The sequence below is a fragment of the Acanthochromis polyacanthus genome, chromosome 12 (genome assembly GCF_021347895.1).
Source record: "Acanthochromis polyacanthus isolate Apoly-LR-REF ecotype Palm Island chromosome 12, KAUST_Apoly_ChrSc, whole genome shotgun sequence".
NCBI lineage: Eukaryota > Metazoa > Chordata > Actinopteri > Pomacentridae > Acanthochromis > Acanthochromis polyacanthus.
In genome coordinates this window covers 17,054,473-17,073,153 of record NC_067124.1, presented here as the reverse complement: position 1 = coordinate 17,073,153, position 18,681 = coordinate 17,054,473, and the positions used below count along the sequence as shown (strand labels likewise).

The 18,681-nt window shown below is 40.0% G+C and overlaps 1 protein-coding gene across 1 annotated transcript; it reads right to left on the bottom strand.

Annotated features, from left to right (window-relative positions):
- Window positions 1-623: 623 nt before the first annotated feature.
- LOC110964691 (secretagogin-like) lies at window positions 624-18,557 on the bottom strand. Its single transcript, XM_051956398.1, has 11 exons — window positions 18,391-18,557; window positions 17,929-17,999; window positions 16,322-16,414; window positions 11,422-11,511; window positions 10,124-10,180; window positions 9,634-9,711; window positions 8,458-8,513; window positions 8,171-8,216; window positions 7,975-8,034; window positions 2,121-2,189; window positions 624-1,160 (listed from the first exon to the last, which is right to left on the bottom strand). Exons 1-11 carry the CDS (start codon window positions 18,458-18,460, stop codon window positions 1,032-1,034), a joined length of 819 nt encoding a protein of 272 aa, XP_051812358.1. The 5' UTR covers window positions 18,461-18,557; the 3' UTR covers window positions 624-1,031.
- Window positions 18,558-18,681: the final 124 nt, after the last annotated feature.

Sequence of the window (18,681 nt, the reverse complement as noted above, 5' to 3'; positions counted from 1 at the left end):
ACCAATATCGGCCAATCACAGATGCATCGGTGTTGGTGTATATATTATCTTATATGCACCACTTTGAAAAACTTTTTTTTTTTTTTTGAGGTTCTGACTCCATAGTTCATGATTCACAGAATGTGTTGGTATCTTCATGGTAAGCTGCTAACCCAAACAGTGATCACATCATTTTCTTTTCTAAAAATCAGTCTGGTTCTATTTCATTCCAGATTCGTTGAGAATCAACACTGAGATGATCCATAGCTGCTCTGGCAGCATCCAAACACCTTCTGTAATGTTTTATATTGTTTTTTTCCCTTGAACTGTCACCAATTCACATGATTTAGAGCAGCGTTTTTGATGAAATCAGTCGGGTATAACCATAAAATCCTGTGATATTGTACTGTAGCTCCTCCTGCTGTATTTGACTGCACAGAAACGATTAAACATTAGAATTAATCCTTTGCTTTTGGTTAATGTTTCGGACAAAAAACTGACAATCATTCCAAAGGTTATGCAGCATTCACCTTTGAATTATTTACACTTATAATTATTTAAAATGTCCACAGAATAACGGATGATGCAGTAAATATCAGCTTAAGACATCTGTAAGATTGAGTCTAAATGACAGGAGAAAGGAATCAACAACATGCCATGATTGTTTATTTTCTTAAATGAACTTTATATTAAAAACACACAAAGCAGCACCCTGCACTTTGATTCAGAGAAACATGCAGGAGGCCAGATGTTAGTAAGTCAGTGTGCTTCAGGTTCAAACATCATGTTTTTAGATGTTTTTCTGAGCAGCATACGGACGAATACCCCTCACAGCACAGACCATTTAAACCAATAAACACTCACATCTCATTCTTGAATTCTGGTCTTAAACATGCACAAGAAACTCATCTCAGCTAATTTATTTCCTTTACTTACATAGTGTCAGACTGAGTTTTTATCTTATCCAGACAAACGTTATGAACATTGACCTTTAAATGACCCAGGAATCAGACCGACCTGGACCAGAACATCAGGCTGGTTATAATCCAGGTCTAAGGTGTGGGTTTGACTCCCAGACACAGAGCCAGCTCATTCTTCTGGATCTTTCCGTCCTTGTTTGCGTCGCAGTGACGCAGCAGAACGACTCGTAATTTGTCTAGATCAGGACCTGTGATGTTGGGCTGCAGAGGGAAAATCATTTAGAGGGAAATGTGGCGTTAACAACATGCAAACAGCACCAAGGCTTTTAATGAAGCTGTTTTTGTCCCGTTTAATGCCTTAGCAGGTTGGAGATCAACAGGAGGACAGAGTTTGTCCTCACAGGTCAGAGTTTTACACTTTTTAGCTAAAATATCAAAACTTAAACAACAGAAAACCTTTTCTTTAACAGGAATTCTGTCTGGTTTTTGGCCTTGAACAAAACATGCTGCCATATTGTGCCCAGAATTCATAATTCCTAAATTTAAGGTGATGCATAGCAGGAGTTAACCAATATGTTTAAATTTTAACGTCTGATATTGATTATTGCCAATCAAAGAGGCTGATAACTGATATTTGGGACCAATATACACGTGCATGTTTCACCTAATTTGAATAAAAAGAGATATTTTAAATATTTCTCCTTCAGTGCTGATAATTTATTATTTGTGGCATGTAGCCAATCAGATTGTGACACTGAGAAAAGAAGCTGCATTGGAGCCATAAACTGTATTTAAAGTTATTTATCGGGAATTGATTTAAGAAAATAAGTCATTTCAAAATGTTAAATATCAGACTTGATAAATTATTCGTTTAATTTTACACGTCAGCTCAATACTGGAATCTTGTTGCTAAATCTTTAACAGCACCTTCTTAATTTAAAATGATATTATTTTAATTCTAGAAGATCCAGAGCTTCAAATAAACGCTTTACATCAGTTGCACGGCTGCAAATAACTTGCTCATTTAGCTGCACCACAACATAATTTAGGTGTTCACTAAATATTTCACTGCGAGTAAAACATTTGACCTTTATAGTCAGTATCAACACACATTTTTTTTTTTCATTATAATACATCTTCATAAGTAAACTACAGCATTCTGGGTCAAAAACACTGTCTGACCATCATGACACATGTTCATTAAAACACACAGACTCTTACCCTGACCAGCTCCATCATGTCTTTGACAAATCCGTCCACCTCAGGACCCTCCAGAGCTCCAGTTTTACTCTGAAAAGTAAAGAAATGTGTTTTTTTCCCCATGTAAAATCGTTTATAATATAATATATTAAACAATAATTTACAGAAGCAGCTCACAATTGTTGGACAATTCCACCTACAGGTTATGTAATGTTTAGTGCAACTTGAGAGTCACATTTCTGCATAAATATAATGCTTCTGTCTGAAAATCTGACTACAAATACGCATAGAAATTAAAATGTGGCCAAATGAGATGTTTTGCGTTGAGACAAAGGCTCTTTAATTTTAAAATCTGTAACTTTTGACATATTTTCACCCAAGATCATCCATGAAAACTTGCTATTAATACAGCATTTGTAACACTTGACAAAAAGCTCTTTGCTGTGCCTTTAACACCTTTTGTTTTTGCATGCAGCCAGAATGAAATTTTCAGCTTCAATTTTACAGCATTTTCAATTACAGTAAAAGTTCAATGACTCTTCTCACAAAGCAAATCTGAAAATTGAAACTAGTTCCAGGCAGCAGAAAAGCTTTCAGATGGATCATGTGTTCTTGTTTCTTCTGGAGAAGATCATAAACTGATGGTATAGAACAGAAGCAGCTCATCAGTGAGTCCTCCAGAGCTGCAGCGTTAATCAGGATGACGGTTAATTCTTCAACCTGAGCTGTGACTCGACTACATCACGGCCGTTTTATTTCATTACAGATAACAGCAGCTAAATGGAGTCACTGTGGCTGAACTCAGACCTCTTATTTACAGCAATCAATCTGAAAATAGTGTCAATCTGCAGTGAAAAATATTAGTGGAGATGATTTCTGTGTGTTTTTGATAAGAAATCTGGAATCGAACAAACAGAAAATACTCTCTTGATGCTCTTTGATCTTTGTAACAATCTGGTAAAGTCACAAAACAGTAACACTGAAGTTAAATAGCATTTTTTTTTGGTGTTTCCTACTGCACGGATATCCTCTCTAGTAGTTACTTTTCCTGTGTTTTGCTTTAAGTTCTGTATATTTTACATTCTTCGGCATTAATCCTAGTATCGCTGTGGTATCCGTCCACAAAGATGCAGACGTGACCTTAATAGTTACTGCTGATCTTAGCTTTAACTAGAATCTTGCAGTTTTCTCTTATTTAGTGCAAACACCACACACAATATGAGCCACACAGTCTTCTGAAAGCTCTACTTTTGCTCACGACTGGATTTGAACCCAAAGCCTCCTGCTTAGTAAAATGACGCTCTGTAGAACACGACAGCTCCCCCTTTAGTCAAACAATACGTGTGTTTGCATTCAGAATAAAGCTTTTCAGTTGTAATTTTGCATGTTTAAGAGCTTGAGTTGCTGTTTTTATGCTCCCAACATAAAGCTAGATTTTGCAAGTTGAAGAATTAACAGAGAGTTTTCCATCAGTCCAAGCTTAAATAGAAAAATTTGAAAGCTCATTTGAGTTAGATATTAACATTTGTGAGGGAAAAAAAGACCCATGTGGCTACGTTTCATTCCCAGCTTATGGAGACAAATTTGTGCAATTTTGAGCAGATTGGAAATTTTTCTTCTGCTCTCCTGGTTATGTGACTCTGACAAGGTCTGCAAAAAGCAGAAAAAGATTTGAGGGAACAAATCTCCAAAATTAAACATTACTAGCAAATGAAAAGTGTCAAGTGGGGCCTAGTTATTTGAGATCCCAGGAGCAACCACTACCTAAATAAAAGCTTTAAGCAAACCAATGAAAAGTTAAAATGAGAAACTATATAAGTTAACCACATGATTATGCTTATGCTTGATGCAAGAATGATTTTAATAGGCTGATATATATTCTTGAAATGATGATTGCTATAGAAGAGAATGATTTAAAATGAGTTATTTGATCATGCTAAGAAAAATGATTTAAAGAAGTGATTCAGTGTAACTAAATGAGTTTTGACTTGAAGTAATCTGTGCTGTTCTGAGCTGTGTGCAGGGCAAAAAGCAGAAGTCACCATGACACTGCAGAAAGGAGGACATTGAGGAAGTTCTGTGGCCAAATATGGTCTTGGCAACATGTCTCAAGCAATGTGCGTGTGTGTTAACAACGGAAGGTGGATGCTGTGTATTTGCTGTAAAACCATGACTTCTGTATTACTGATGTATGTGATAACAAGTTGATTGCATGAGTTAGACGGTGTCAGGGGCGTACCTAGCCAGAGATGTGTGTATTAGAGGATGACACTATAAAAAGAGAGAGTCAAAGACACTGAATTTGGAGTTCTCCCCCGGAGGGGAGAGATGCTGCTCACCGGAGCTGCCGGGGAGCATTGTCAGAGTTCTGAAGAATCTTCACCGGACCTTTCACCCAAGAGACGTGAAGACAACACGGGACTTAGGCTCCAGAGTTCGCTGAGAACATCGTTGGAAGCAAAGTCTTTTTCTGACTTTGTTCAACAAGCGAGGACCACACTCTGCTGAAAGGAGAGTCCTGAGAGGTCTGCAGTTTTCCAAAGAGATGAAGAGAGGCAAGCACCCATGGCATCCAGAGAGGCACAGGAGGCAGCAGCAGAGGGCTGCTCCACTCCAGGGGCTGGAGGACCCAGTGACCCACCACAGACTGATGAGACGGGAGCTTTCCACCACCACCATCCGACTGAGAAGACAGCTGAGACGCCCGCACTTGTGTTCCAGCTGCTACTAAAGATAACTGCCAGACCAACGATTGGCTTTCGGGACCTCTCCAATCCCCCTGCCTAGGAAGAACACCCTCTGCCCACAAAGAAGACTTCGTACTGAGTCTGCCGGTCTACAGAGGAGTTCAACTAGACGCAGGTCAAGACTGGGTGAAACAGCGGTGGCCACGCTGTCCGCTCTCTCTCCTAAATTTACTAATTAGAGAAGATTCTTAGGTATGCTCAGCTTAGTTTAGTTTAGTTAGAAATAATCAGAAATAATTAAATTGTTTAATCATGAATTAATGCTGTGCCCCTGCTAATAATTGCTTAATAAAACGCTATATTGCATTTAAAGAGAAGTCTAATGAAATGATTATGATTCACCTATTCTGCATAGTGGTAAAAAGATAAGTTGATTGTGTGCATTAAATCTAATGGTTCTTAAAGGTTACTTTAATCCAACTAGTTATTTAAACATTACCCCTGAGGTTAGTTATCCAAACCTCTAAAACGAACCTAGGAATATCAACAAGTGCCACAGTTTTAAGAGGAAAGCTGTCGTTAACAAACGTGTTCAATAAATCAATTCTACTACTTAGGTGGGCTGCTTAGTAAGAGAGTATTTATTGGAGTAAGAGGGGTAAGACGTTTGGAAGAAGACAGTTAGGACCTAGGCGAGTATTCCTCGACACCAGCTTAATTATTCTGCTGAAACCTGTTAGGTGGAATACTAATAGGCAGATAGAATCTAACCCTTTAAACGGAGAGCTGGTCCTGAATTAACCTGAGGAAAGGGTTAAAGAAGGCTATACTGACCGACAAAAGCAAAGCATTAAAAGAGCAGAGCTTTGGGTGTATTCTAAATTTTTAATGGTTTCTGTTCATGTCTGTATGTTAGGATCCCATTCATTTTTAATTCATAAATATATTAATGTGAAATCATTGCATTGCAGCTTTTCTATCTGCATGAATGAACCAAAGAAAATCTAATAAGACAAAAACTATTTTTAATTTCCTCCAAAGACTTCTTTTTTAAAGGCACAAAACTATTATTTAAAACTACCCTGATGTTATTTTACCCTGTAAACAGAAATGATTGGCATGAAGTTTAAAGGTCCCATATTATGCTATTTTTCAGTCACGTCATGTAGGTCTCAGAAGCCCAAAAACATAGTATTTAAGTTTGTTCGGCTCAAAATCATCCTTTGTTCGGAGTTTCAGCGGTCGAAAAATTCGTTCTCACCAGCCCTCCTCAGAACAAGCTGTTACTGGGCCTGCTTCCAGGTATGCAAATGAACACATCTGTCCACTCCCCCTCCCCTCTCTGGGAGAGGACGCGCTCAGTGCTACATTGGTGTCAGAAGTGGGATGGCGCTCGCCCGACTGCAGATGGAGGAAGAACTGAGGGAGCTCCAACAAGCTGTCACCGAGGGACTGAGCTGCCTCTTGGGAGCAAACCCAAGAGGAAAAGAGCCGGCCAGCGGAGAGTTCGCTCCCGTAATCCCCGACAGCTCCACCACATCAAGAACCCGCCGCGGCGAAACGGTGGGCCGCCACAGGCAGCAGCCGCTAGCAGGAGAGATGCTCTGCCGGCTGCCGGAGCATCTCCCCAGCCTCCGGCAGCCAGCCAGGGAGTTCTGGAGTGGCGGTTCCCTCACAGCGCCACTCTTCTCTCGTTTCCCGGAGCTCGGCTTCTCGGTGCGGGCACCGGGCAGTCTCGTGCGAAGTGACCAGGCTCATGGCACCGGTAGCAGCCGTCTGGAGAGCGGCGGCGACGTAGGCGGCTCGGTCTCTCGCTCCTCTTCTTCCCCGGGTCCGCACTCAGCCATCCTCACATGCGGCTTGAACGCGGAAGTCGTGGGGGGCCGGGACGTGAGTGCGCGTTCCGCTCTCTCGGCTTCACGTAGTGCCTCGCTGAGTGTTTGCTTTCCGCACAGCAGTGGCGCCGGGCGGCTCCCCACTATCGGCTGGTGGTGCCCGGCGGCTGGCTGCTGGCGGCTGGGGAGATGCTCCGGCAGCCGAGGCACTACGAGAAGCCGAGAGAGACTCACGTCCCGGCCCCCCACGACTTCCGCGTTCAAGCCGCACGTCAGGATGGCTGAGAGCGGGCCCGGAGAAGAAGAGAGGCGAGAGACCGAGCCGCCTACGTCGTCTTGTCGCCGCCACTCTCCAGACAGCTGCTACCGGTGCCATGAGCCTGGTCACTTCGCACGAGCCTGCCCGGCGCCCGCACTGAGAAGCCGAGCTCTGGGAAACGAGAGAAGAGTGGCGCTGTGAGGGAACCGCCACTCCAGAACCCCCTCCCTCACCCAGGACAACGCACGCTGGTAGGACAGTGCGGAGGGGGGGCGCAGTCAGTGGGAGGAGTTAAATCCGCTTATTTCGTCATAAGCGGACCCAAATCAAAATCGGACGTTTGAGCAGGCATTTTCACAAAATGTGGTGTAGCAAGGCAGGGAGGAAACAGACAGTTTTCAAATTCGAACCTCATAATGAGCTACTGCAACACTGTAAGAACACTTTCGCAAAGTGAGGTTTGCATAATATGTCCCCTTTAATGGAGGAAGTTGATGGTGATTGTTAGATTATTAGTTTAAATTTTCTTTTTTTTTACCGCATGGATGTGTTAATATCTGCACGTGTTACTGTCTGCAATGTACTATGTTCATATATGGCAAAGATGAGCAGAGAAAGAGCTTTGTGATTTTGTTTATCACATATTATTTTATGAAGACGGATCAAGCTTCTGCAAAGGCGTATCTTTACTCATTTTTTCATCCAGGTTGATCATGTCCCTATCATTTCCTATCATAAGCCTCTAAAATACCAAAATAAACAACAGAATTTAGCCTTTTAACTGATACAAGTTGTTTCTCTGTGCATCAAAAAGAGCAATCAGATTTTGAAATTGCAGTAGATGTCTCCCAAATATATTAGATTATACTTTGTATGGAAAATAAATGCACAGTAATGGATTTGTTATTGCAGTGATTTAAAACAGCAGGTCAGACTGCACAACAAATGACCCTGAAATGCCCCAGAGCTCCCAGGATTCAGCAGCAACATTATTCCATTTTCACATATTTTCCTGCATCACTGAACAGTAATTAGTTTAGATATAATGAAATTATAAAATGGAAAACAAACCCTTGTCTCATTACTGTACTCACAACATCATAATGGTCAAAGATCTTCTCAAAGTCTCTCTTTCTCTCCTCTTTGCTGCTGGCCTTATAAGAAAGAGAAGTTGGTAAAAGATCAGGAGGGTACGAGATAAAGACGACAACAAACATTTATACTTTTATTTTTATCTAAAACACGAAACTTTTAGAAAATGTTCTAAAAGAGACACATAAACACACTTACATCCATCTGGAACTGGATCAGGAAATTCTCTTGTAAATCCAAGATCCTTCAAAATAAATGCACATTTTTAATATCAATACACAATATTTTAATCAGACAAAACATCTTTTATGAGAGAATTATCACAAAGTGTTTTTTCTTGTACATTTCTTTGAAGGATTTTTTCACATATGTTCATTTGAGTATTAAAAACACTTTGAAATAATCTTGCATTATTTAATGTATGTCCGATCGTTTCAGTGCCTTTAAACTGTTAGAATTTAGCAGAGGTCTTTGGCTCTGAGTACCTGGCCAAGTCGTTCAGATCCAGACGCCCATCCTTGCTTTTGTCAAAGATTTTCATCTGCAGGAGAAATAAAATGAACCCAGAAGCATGAAAAACTTCTCATCGCTGGTTCTTTCTAAAACATTCCCCTCAATTCATCTTTCTGTTCTACTTTTAACACTTATTTAACAGGAAATATACTGAAATGTAAAAAAAAAAAAAGCACAAAAATCAGACAAAGTCTCTACAGAAGCAGCTCAGGAAGGTGAATAATTCCATATATTTACATTCCATTCTCTTTTTTAGTCTTTGTTCTGTGACAGCAGCACACCCAAAAACTTATTTTGTAATTAAATTATAATTTAAAATTTTATATATTTTTTGAATCTTTTTTACCCTTTATCTATTTATGAATTTATTTATCTACTATTATTATTATTACTTCTAGCCTTGTCTTTATGGATTTAACCTTCTATTATCTTTTATTTTTTTATTGGATGTGGCATTTTTGATTCTTTTAATTTATCTGGTGTTTTGAATTGTTTCATTTTAAAATATTTTTTACTATGTTTATCTTTATTTCTTCTTTCTGGTTTTTAGTCTTCAACGTTGTCCATGAAGCACTTTGGAAACTCAGCTTTTTAAAGCTGGTACAGGAATATTCTTCTTATTCGTCATATTCTTTTTATTATTCTTAGTCGTTTTCTTATTAATTTTTATTATTTTGATTCTTAATCTTAGTCTTTTCCTTCTTCTCCTTTTAATTCTTCTTCATAGTATTACTATTAGTGAAAAGTCTCTTAAAAATAGCTTATTTTCTCCTTTAGAACCATATTTTCATGTAGCAGTTGTTTGGTAAAACAGTTTGTTACAGCAAGTGAATTATTTTCAGTCTTTAACAGCTTTCACTCATTAAAATGCGACTAGAAAACTGCAAAAACTATCACTCTTAACCACCTCTAACAACAGCTAGATATAGTAAATGTAGAGCCAAATGGGAATAATTAAATCTTACTCTGAGTTGATGTAATTCAGAGAACAAATCTGACTCAATATATCTGGGAAAAAACTGCTTCCAGCTGTTTTAAAGTTGTAGCTGGTTGTGAACTCAGACTTTCTGCACATAGATTCCAAACGATCGTTCTCATTCACATCAAGGAAGTCATGCCTGAGTTTTGCTAGCGTGTGCATGTGTTACCATTGCGTCGGTGTACTCGTCCAGCTTATCGGATGGCACTTCCTTGCGGTGCTGCTGGAACAAGTCTTTCAGGAAGGCCTGAGATGTTTATCAGACAACAAAACCGTCAAGCTTAGCGGTGATTAGTTAAAACACAATTTACAAATTCTACGAAAGTAATGGAAGCTTCGTTTTTGCACATTATAAAGCTAGACATGATTAAAGAGGGAGAAAGTTGCGATAAAATGCAAAAATATTAACAAGGTGCTTTAGTATCATTAGTAATATTTTAGATACCTTCATGTGATTAGTTCTGATGTTTTATTTCTAAACCAAACCACAATACTTCATAAATCTGACCAAGAATCTACCGTGAATCTGTGTGCTGAACAAAAACATGGTGTCAGAAGCTAAAGACAAAGATCTAAAGCAATGACACAACAGGAAACAGTGAAGTGGAACGGATATTCAGGTCTGGTTCTGCTGTGTAATGACGTGTTGACGATCAGACCTTGAGCTCCTGAGCAGATATGTAGCCGCTGCAGTCGACGTCGTACTTCCTCCAGATCTGCAGCAGAGTGAAGAGGACGAATCAGGAAATACACGTGATGTACAGTGGTTGGTTTGAAGATGGTGGCTGCAGAGTAAACTCATTATACCTGCTGTTATTGATCTGTTTCTACTGGATATTTACAAGGAAGTGCACAGTTTGACGGTGAAATCCAGGTCTGCAGGTTACAGTTGGGCCATTAAATGGATATATCAGAGTCTTTAGGGTGATTTTTGTCATTCTGTTTGGCTAATTTAATGCTGTGCCTCTTTGAGAAATCAACTTGGTGAATAATAAACCTGTAAAGTACATTTCAAAGCTGACAAAAGTCGACCGCTCGAGCGTTGGAGGGGAATTAGCTGCAGCCACTGTCAGTTCATGTCAACAGAAAGGATTCATTAACTGTCAGCAGCAAGTTTTAGTGTGACAGTCATCTAAATGTAGCGTGTGAGTGTGTTAGGCTAGAACAGGAAATAAAGGCTGACAGAGTTGTGTTCAGCAGCAGATAGATAATTTATCAGAGCTTATTTGAAAGCACCAGAAAATGTGTTCGGAAGGATGCCAAATATTTGTGAACCTTCGTGAATGTTTTTACAATTACTGAATGTTGGACTGATGGTGGCCGGTTGGAATTATTGTAATTTTTTTTAAAGATAGTTTTTTGACCTTTTGTTGGCTTTATTAGATCAGTGAGTGCAAAGAGGCAGACGGGAAAGTAAGGAGAAGAAAGGAGGAAGACCCGCAGCAAAAAGCCATGAGCTGGAATCAAACCCAGGCCACTGTGCCGGGGACTATAGCCTCTGCTTATGGGTCGTGTGCTTATCCAGTTGATCTATTTGGACATCTCAGCTAGTTGGAATTTTAACATTGGTCAACACAAGTGCAGATTCAGTTCAGATACTTTTTTAAAAAGCTGTTGTCAAAGTTAAAAGTTTCCATTGACTTCCTGGTTGGAAAACTTCCCCATACTTTGTGCTGAAACTGAGTCACATATAAATTCTTTTCTGTTCCTTTGGCCTTTTTTCTGGTCAGTCTGGTTTTACTATTCAGGCAGGAAAATGTTCACTTGTTGCATCTTTGATTCCATCTGTTTGATCCTAGTTCAAGCTAAAAGCCTTGAATCAGAGACTGAGTTTAGCTGAACAGTCAGCAAACCTCTGTAGTTTTAGTGCTTCTGTATGATCATCACTGTCATTATCATCTGTACCAACATCGCTTTGTGATTTCATGATTCTGTTCGGTGCGTTTTGTGACTTTACCTTCATGAAATCAACACTGTTGTCCAGTGGAGCTTCTCTGCGGAAAACTAACAGGAAGTTTTCATCTTCGGGCAGAATCATGTGGGCCAACTGGAAAACGAACCAAAGAGTGAGTTATAATGATGTCTAAGGATTTTACACTGTGGACGAAACTCAAGGAGATGCTCTTAAAGCTGCTGTCCGGAGTTTCCGTTTGTTTTCAATTTATGTATCACTTTTTAACAAAGCTTAAATGTGTTAGTCTATTTCGATACTATAATATAAAGTTAGTATAACGCGATATGAAAATTTATTTCTGAGCTCCGCCTTCCTCTCATAGACCCCCATGTTATTCCAAAAAGCGCCGGTCGCTGCCGACCAATCAAGTTCGAGCTTCAGCTTTGTCATGCTGTCAATCAACGGTTACGCGCACAGCAAGCAAGCCCATGCAGAGGTGGGCGAGCTACGCACTACGCAACCGTGCGCACATTTGTTTTGCTTGTGGAGGAGAGAGCATCAGGGCTCAGCAACTTCCGGAAAAGTTACCAATCCCACGGCTTGTCAGGCCAAGAGACTGCGGGACATTTTTTGGCTCGGGGTGCTCGCGTCGCTCCCCGACCACGGCCTCCATAGCCCGCCTGACGGCTTCGTTTAGATGCCCGACCTCTGGAGGAAGATGTTGGGGCGTCTGGGACATACTCTTCGTCAGAGGAGTCATGCAATTCTGAACTCTAGATAGAAATAAATAAACAATGTAACACATATACACGCGTAAATGCACTAAGTTTGATAAACAACGTCATCGAGAGGGATACACGAGTGTAATCACATATTGAAACTTTACTCGTTCGTCCTAGCAGATTCATGTTATTTTGGTATTAAGACAAGTTAGACTCAATACAGCATTCTAACGTAATTCCTCTATTATTTACTAAATGTACTAAATGTAGAAGAGTGGAAAACAGCAAAACAGGCAAGATGCTGCAGCACTCCGGGCACTCCTCTCAGGTACTGCGCATGTGCACAAATAAAGGGAGGGAGGGACCAACAGTGTTTCGGGAGACGCTGTGATTCAAACTCCGGACAGCAGCTTTAATGTACAGACTCCAAAACGGTTCAGTCTGATCCTGTCTGGTCTTTTAACCCTTATCAGGCTGGAGGTCAGTTTTTGTTTTCTGCAGAAAAACAAAGTATCAGATGAAACTCTTTCAGCCGCAGACAGTTTTGAAAACCTCCGTAGATTTAACCAAAGCTGTTTGGATGAACTCCGGTACTCCTGGCTTCCCTCCAGTTCATGATGCTCTTCTCTTGTCCTTCTTTCTTTAACAATATCAGCCTCCATTAGCAGATTAAACTGGCCGCGATCATCAATCCAATTAAAATTCATGATGATGCTGCAGTGACAAAGCTGAAATATGGAAGAAGCGCACTGCACCAACCGTCATTCCAACAGCAGCACTGCTCATATTTCAGATTTTTCAGGATTTTCAGATTTATTTTGTAACACCACAGTAGATACAAATAGAACTTCTCAAAAAATTATTATTATAATATATGACAGTTTTCTAATGGAGATCATAGAATAGAAACCAGGATTTTCATGTTTCCAACGGTCATACTTGTTCTCAGTCCCCAGACCTCAGACAGTCTGACCACTAAGGAAGTTAACTGGTTTAAATGTAGCGTCTCTCTATGTAGAACTGTTGCTGCTAATAAATAATAAATGTTTGGATTCAACAATGTAGAAATACAAAACTGAAAGTGCAAGTAGAAAGAGGAAGTAGGTCTGATGTGCTGTAGAATAATTATAGCATTTTATCAGATTCGGCTTCTACAGATCTTCAGCATCAAAACTACAATAAATGCTTAGTCAGGCCACGTGACGCTGCACTGGAGCACTAACTTCCTCTAACCCCAGCTGTAGAGCAGAATAGACGGCGTGTCCGGAACTAACATGACAAATTACTTTTCAGGCAAAGAATGTCAGAGACACATTTAGAGATATCACAATAGTCAGTGCTATGGACAACCAAGTTGGTAGCAAATCTTTTACCAAAATAATTAGTCAAATAATAGCCTTTGAATGTTTTGTGTTCAGCATTTTAAGATACAGACAGTGTGAAAGCGTGTTTTTTTTTTAAGTCAAACTTACTGAATACCTGCTTAGGAAAGTCTGAGTTGTTTCTTTTGTTCAAAACCCTGTGACGATGCGTGAAAACAACTGTATAAGCTCATTTGTATTATTATTTGATGTTATTCATCTATTCAAGAATATTTTACCTTTGTTTTTTCAGATTCAGGCTGTTTTAGTTGAGAAAGAGAGACCTCAGACCTTTATAAGACATGCAGTAACGCCGGACAGTTTCTGATGGATTAAGAAGAATTCTGTAGTTACACTTGTCGAACTTTTAGATTTTTAAGTTCACTGACGTTCAACAGATTCTGCCTTTCTCCATGTTGCAATAGATTAAAATTTACTAACAACCAGCAGCGTGTTTCTTGTATTTTTTAGGATCATAAGAGCAGTTTCTGCAGCAGATATTGGGATTCTGTCTATTAGATTTGATTTTCCAGACATCACATCAGGCCTGTTGTTGCACCAGTTCACATGTTGTTGTTGTTAATTTGCAGTTTTTCTAAAACCTTTAGCACCTGCAGTAAACCTGCAGTTCCATATAGAAACATAAATATGGCCACTTTTCAGAATTTTTCCTTCAGAATTTCTTGTTTCTGGATATATTAGTTTTGTGACATCTGTCTAGCATGCACACTACCATCTAGGTATCCAGTTGCTGGAAACAGAACAGACCGACTACATCGACTGGGTCGGCATTACGGTCAACACTGTACGTATTGAGTGAAGTGGACATTAACCAAAATATAGTTTTGTTCTCGATGGCATTCTAGGATTTAGATTCAGGGCCTATGAAACATGTATCAGAAAAACGAATATCTGCTGTGTAAAACTGGGACAACCAGCTGATTGTTGCACTGACGTGAACATGATGTAAACTTGGAAAAAAAAAAAGCTCTTTGTTATAAAATTATAATGATGTTAATGATTAAATGCTCTTTATGATTTCAAACTACTGTATAACTGTGTGACTGTGAACTCATAACACAACGTCATCAGTAAATTTCCATGATTTAACTTTCGACGTGAAAATATAACAAGTTTGGTTGGTTTTCTGTTCTCTTGTGTATGTGTTTGTTTGTTTGTCTTATTGATGGGTAATTATTAGTTGGGAATAACACAACACCTGATATTCTTCAGCTGTAATAGCGCCGCTTGCTCGTCCCTGTCCCTGTCCGTCCCCTCTCGTCCTGTAAAACCCCTTTGTTTCCCCTCACATCACCACTGAGGTGTAGCACTGCCCTCCCTGGCTCTTAAACAGGGAAATGTAATAAAAAGTGTCAGCTTAGCTTTCAGGGAGGGCTGGTAATGGTCACACACATGCACTAAATAATAAGATATTTGGCTGCAAGACTAAAATATGCATTAATCTCATAAAGTGTTGACACCCCTTCCATGGAGTTAAACAATGAGAATAAATGCAGAAAAAAAAAGAAGAAAGAAAATATAACAAGTTGATCCTGCAAGCAGCCGGCTGAAACTGGCTGCTCAGAAACTGATAATACCAGTGTTACTTGTTTATGTGCCTGATTAAAAATTAAACTGTTTCCACCTATTGTCACTCACTCGTTTAGACTCTGCTCTGCTCTGGTGATTCTTTGCGCAACTAGAACTTTGCTTTGACTAGAGAGACAACTCTGAGTATTAATTTGGAGAAGTCAGAACTTCACTGACAAAAAATTCCTGACACTCTTTAAATCTAGTTTTGTCACCAAACTTTTCAAGCGGATTTTTACCAGATTTGACTTTATACGTACAGTTTTAACGTTCTGGTGACCATTCAGTTTTGCAGATATACCTCACCTTTCGTTTAAACAGACCTGGTTCTGTCAGCATGAAATAATAACTATAGGGCAGTGACACTTATTTATTCATTCAGTTTTGTCTGACTGCTAAATACCTCAGCAGAATGATCCCAGTGTGGCAGATTTTACATTTTTGGTTTAAAATCAGAGTTATTGAAATTATAGAATATAGTTGGTATAAATAGAAGGTACAGAAACTTGAAGCTCAGAACAGACGTTTCCTGCATCAGCTGCAGTAAATCTTCAGCAGGACACTTATGGGAGACGTATTGATTTTTTTTTTCCTCAGCTTGAGGGTCTGTGGGTGCGATGTATTAAGGGATTGGCCTAATGAATGAATGGACGAATGAGATGCTTCTGTATTAATAAACCAGAGAGCTCAGAAGCTGTAAAATACGACTTTACATCACTGAGAACGCCTGCAGCTTGTTCAGATGTCAGTCACGTTTGATTCATTCAGTGAATCGACTCCAAGAAAAACAAATTTCAGCCTCATTTTGTAATTACAAGTAATCTGTTGTGGATGTTTGACTCTTGACATTCAGAAAGATCTTTGGGCTTTTTGCCATGTAGAACTGTAGAGCCTTTCAGAGTGGATCTTTATTGCTTCTGTCCAGTTTTAATGCGTTGTATGGATCTGCAGTAAACTATTCCTGTAAATGGTGGAGTGCTGCTCTCCTCCTGCTGAGAGTCTCGGTGTGACCCGTCAGCAGCTCAGGAAATTAGTTTCCATTCTTCTTGAATAAGGAAAATGCTGTTTCATTGTCATGGAAACATGAGACGGATTAAAGATGAAGAGATACGGCAGAGGAGATGGGAGGAGGAGGTGACGATGATGAGAAGAGGATATCTGGATTAAAGAGGTGTTAGCAGGAGAAGCCAAATAAGTTTCCAATCTGTGACAGAGCTGTGGTGATGTAGAAAAGGATGTTTATTATAAATCCTCTGTGTGAAGTGAATGAAGGTGCGATTTCAGTTGTACCTCCTGAATCTGCAGTTTCCCGTCAGCAGTAACGTCGTATGCAGACATGAACCTCTGCTTCATCCTCTGGACTCTTTCCTCAGTGACTTTCTCCTGCAGAGAGACAACACACTGAAATTACACAGAATCTGCTGGTTTTTCCACTGATTACTTTAAATTAGACATGACATTTTTTGAAAACCCTATAAACCAAATTGGATAAAAAAGATTTCTTGGCTGAGTCAGACTTATTTTAAGCAATGTCACCATGGATACTTCAATCTGTTTTCTCAAGGTCTGCTTCCTCTGGCCCTCAGCTGATGTTCCTAAAGCTGCCCGCGGACCATCTATTCTATCACACAGAATGAAGTATGTGATGCTTAAACATTGCGTGCATTGAGTAGGACTTATCCGTTAGCAGAAACCTGTAAAAGAGCAGTCAATTTACTGTGGATTTGAGTAACTCGTGTTGCAACAAAAAAAAAGCTGCAAAGTTAGTTTCTTGCCTTCTTATCTGAGGTTTATTTAGTTTCCTGTGTTGTTTCATGATCAGTTAAAAGCTTCAAGCCATTAAAGTAATCTAAAATTACATGCAAGAGCTGATTTTCTGCTCTCTCTTTCCCTAGACCTTCTGGGTAGACTGTAACTATAGAAACCTGTTGATCTCTGATTCATGGCTTCATGCAGGGCAGAGCACAAAGCAGACTACGAGGTGCCAGAGCTTCCTTCGTCAGTATTTGTCTTCACCGGTAAATCTGACACTCATATTTGGCTCCAAGAGAGTAAACATTTAATGCAAGCCTGATATTTGGCCGGTTTTACTGAAATATTGAACTTGCCTCATGAATCTGATTGTGTTGCAAGTTAAGAACTGCTGGATCTGATGCGTTAGAGGAAACTATAGGACCGACAGATAAAATCTCACTGTGTGGCTGATGTTGCTCAATGCTTCAGCAGCAGAACAGCAGATAGTAGAATGTTTTAGCAGCTCTGCTTCTCCTGGAGGCATCACGGTAGAAAGCAAACATCAGCGAGACAAAGCAACATGTGGTCGGTGGTCTGTTTGTTTTAGTGCAACCCAATTAGCATCCTGGAGTCGATGAGAGACGTACGCCTCATTTCCCTTTGCTCGGTAAACATGACGTGTCACTGGCACAAGTGCTGCTTTTCTCAGGTCCGTTTGTCACCATGTTGAAGGCTTTTGCTTTGACAGTTTCCAGATCTGTGTAATTGTGTTAGTCACTCCACCCATCCTCAGAGCTCAGCTGCCCACACAGCAGAGACCACAAACACTGCAAACTGTCTGATGCAGGCTTCCAGAAATCAACTTTAATTATGACAAATTACCTCCAGTGAAATTCATGAGCCTCAGAAGCAGAAAATTAATCATGCAAACTTTGATTTTAGTGCAAATTTCAAACTCAACAGTGGCCTGTGTTTGCAGAAAATGAATCTAAAAGCAAATGCAGACCTTTATTTGTAAGATCACTCCTCTGATATCAACACTTCTGCTTCTGTCAGTCAAGCTGCATGTCAGCTCACACATTTACCAGGCAGACATGATGCTGCAGCTTTGTGTTTGTTCAGCTGAACTGCAGTCATCACTAGTGACCGATCGGTCGACTCACCTGTGGACCGAGTCTCTGCATCATGTGACGGAAAAAGTCGTCGAGCTCTTTGCCCTCGATGTAGCCGTTGTCTGCCAAATGAAAAGCAAATTATATAGACTCTAAAGGTGTGAATGCACAGTGGACTTTCCTTTGATCATGAACAAATTGTTTATTTTGGGCTGTTTCTGGTCAAACTTCACACAGCTGCTTATTATTCTGAACCTTAATAGACTTGGTATCTGTAGAAAACTGCATTGTGTCCACTATTCAAGCCAGTACTTAAGGCAGGATTTTGCACAGAAACAGCTAAAATACACTTCTTTTCCCTTTGTTAACATTTCACCAGAAACTTAAATTACTTTCCCAGTTTCCATCAATAGTAAGCACAGTTGTTGTTTGACTGATGTCTAGTGACAGCAGATGAGCTGCAGACACTGCACTGTGCCACTATGCATAAAACATGACATTAAATGTTCTTACCATCTGCATCAAAGTGCTGCCAGATTTCCAGAAAACCAGCTGCATCCAGTTTATCAAAAGCGCTATCCATGTTGATGAGGAGTCAGCTGTCAACTTTTACACATGAAAACAATGAAGTCTGAGGTGCTAAACTGTGTTGTACTGCTCAGTACAGTAACATATGTTCAGTGTGACTGGGTGGAGACCACACCTCCTCTGTGTGAGCTAAACACAGCACAGGGTTGTATTGGCCATCTGCTGGCTGTGAGGTTAAACTGCACAGAGCTTCAGGTTGTGACAAACGAGACAATG

Bases quoted from the DNA above. Each gene is read 5' to 3' on its own strand.
- LOC110964691 (XM_051956398.1), bottom strand. From the start codon at position 18,460: ATGGATAGCGCTTTTGATAAACTGGATGCAGCTGGTTTTCTGGAAATC. The intron at 18,000-18,390 runs GTAAGAACATTT...TTCATTTGGCAG, and splicing joins GCAGCACTTTGATGCAGATG to ACAACGGCTACATCGAGGGC. The intron at 8,217-8,457 runs GTACTCAGAGCC...TTTATTTTGAAG, and splicing joins GATCTGAACGACTTGGCCAG to GATCTTGGATTTACAAGAGA.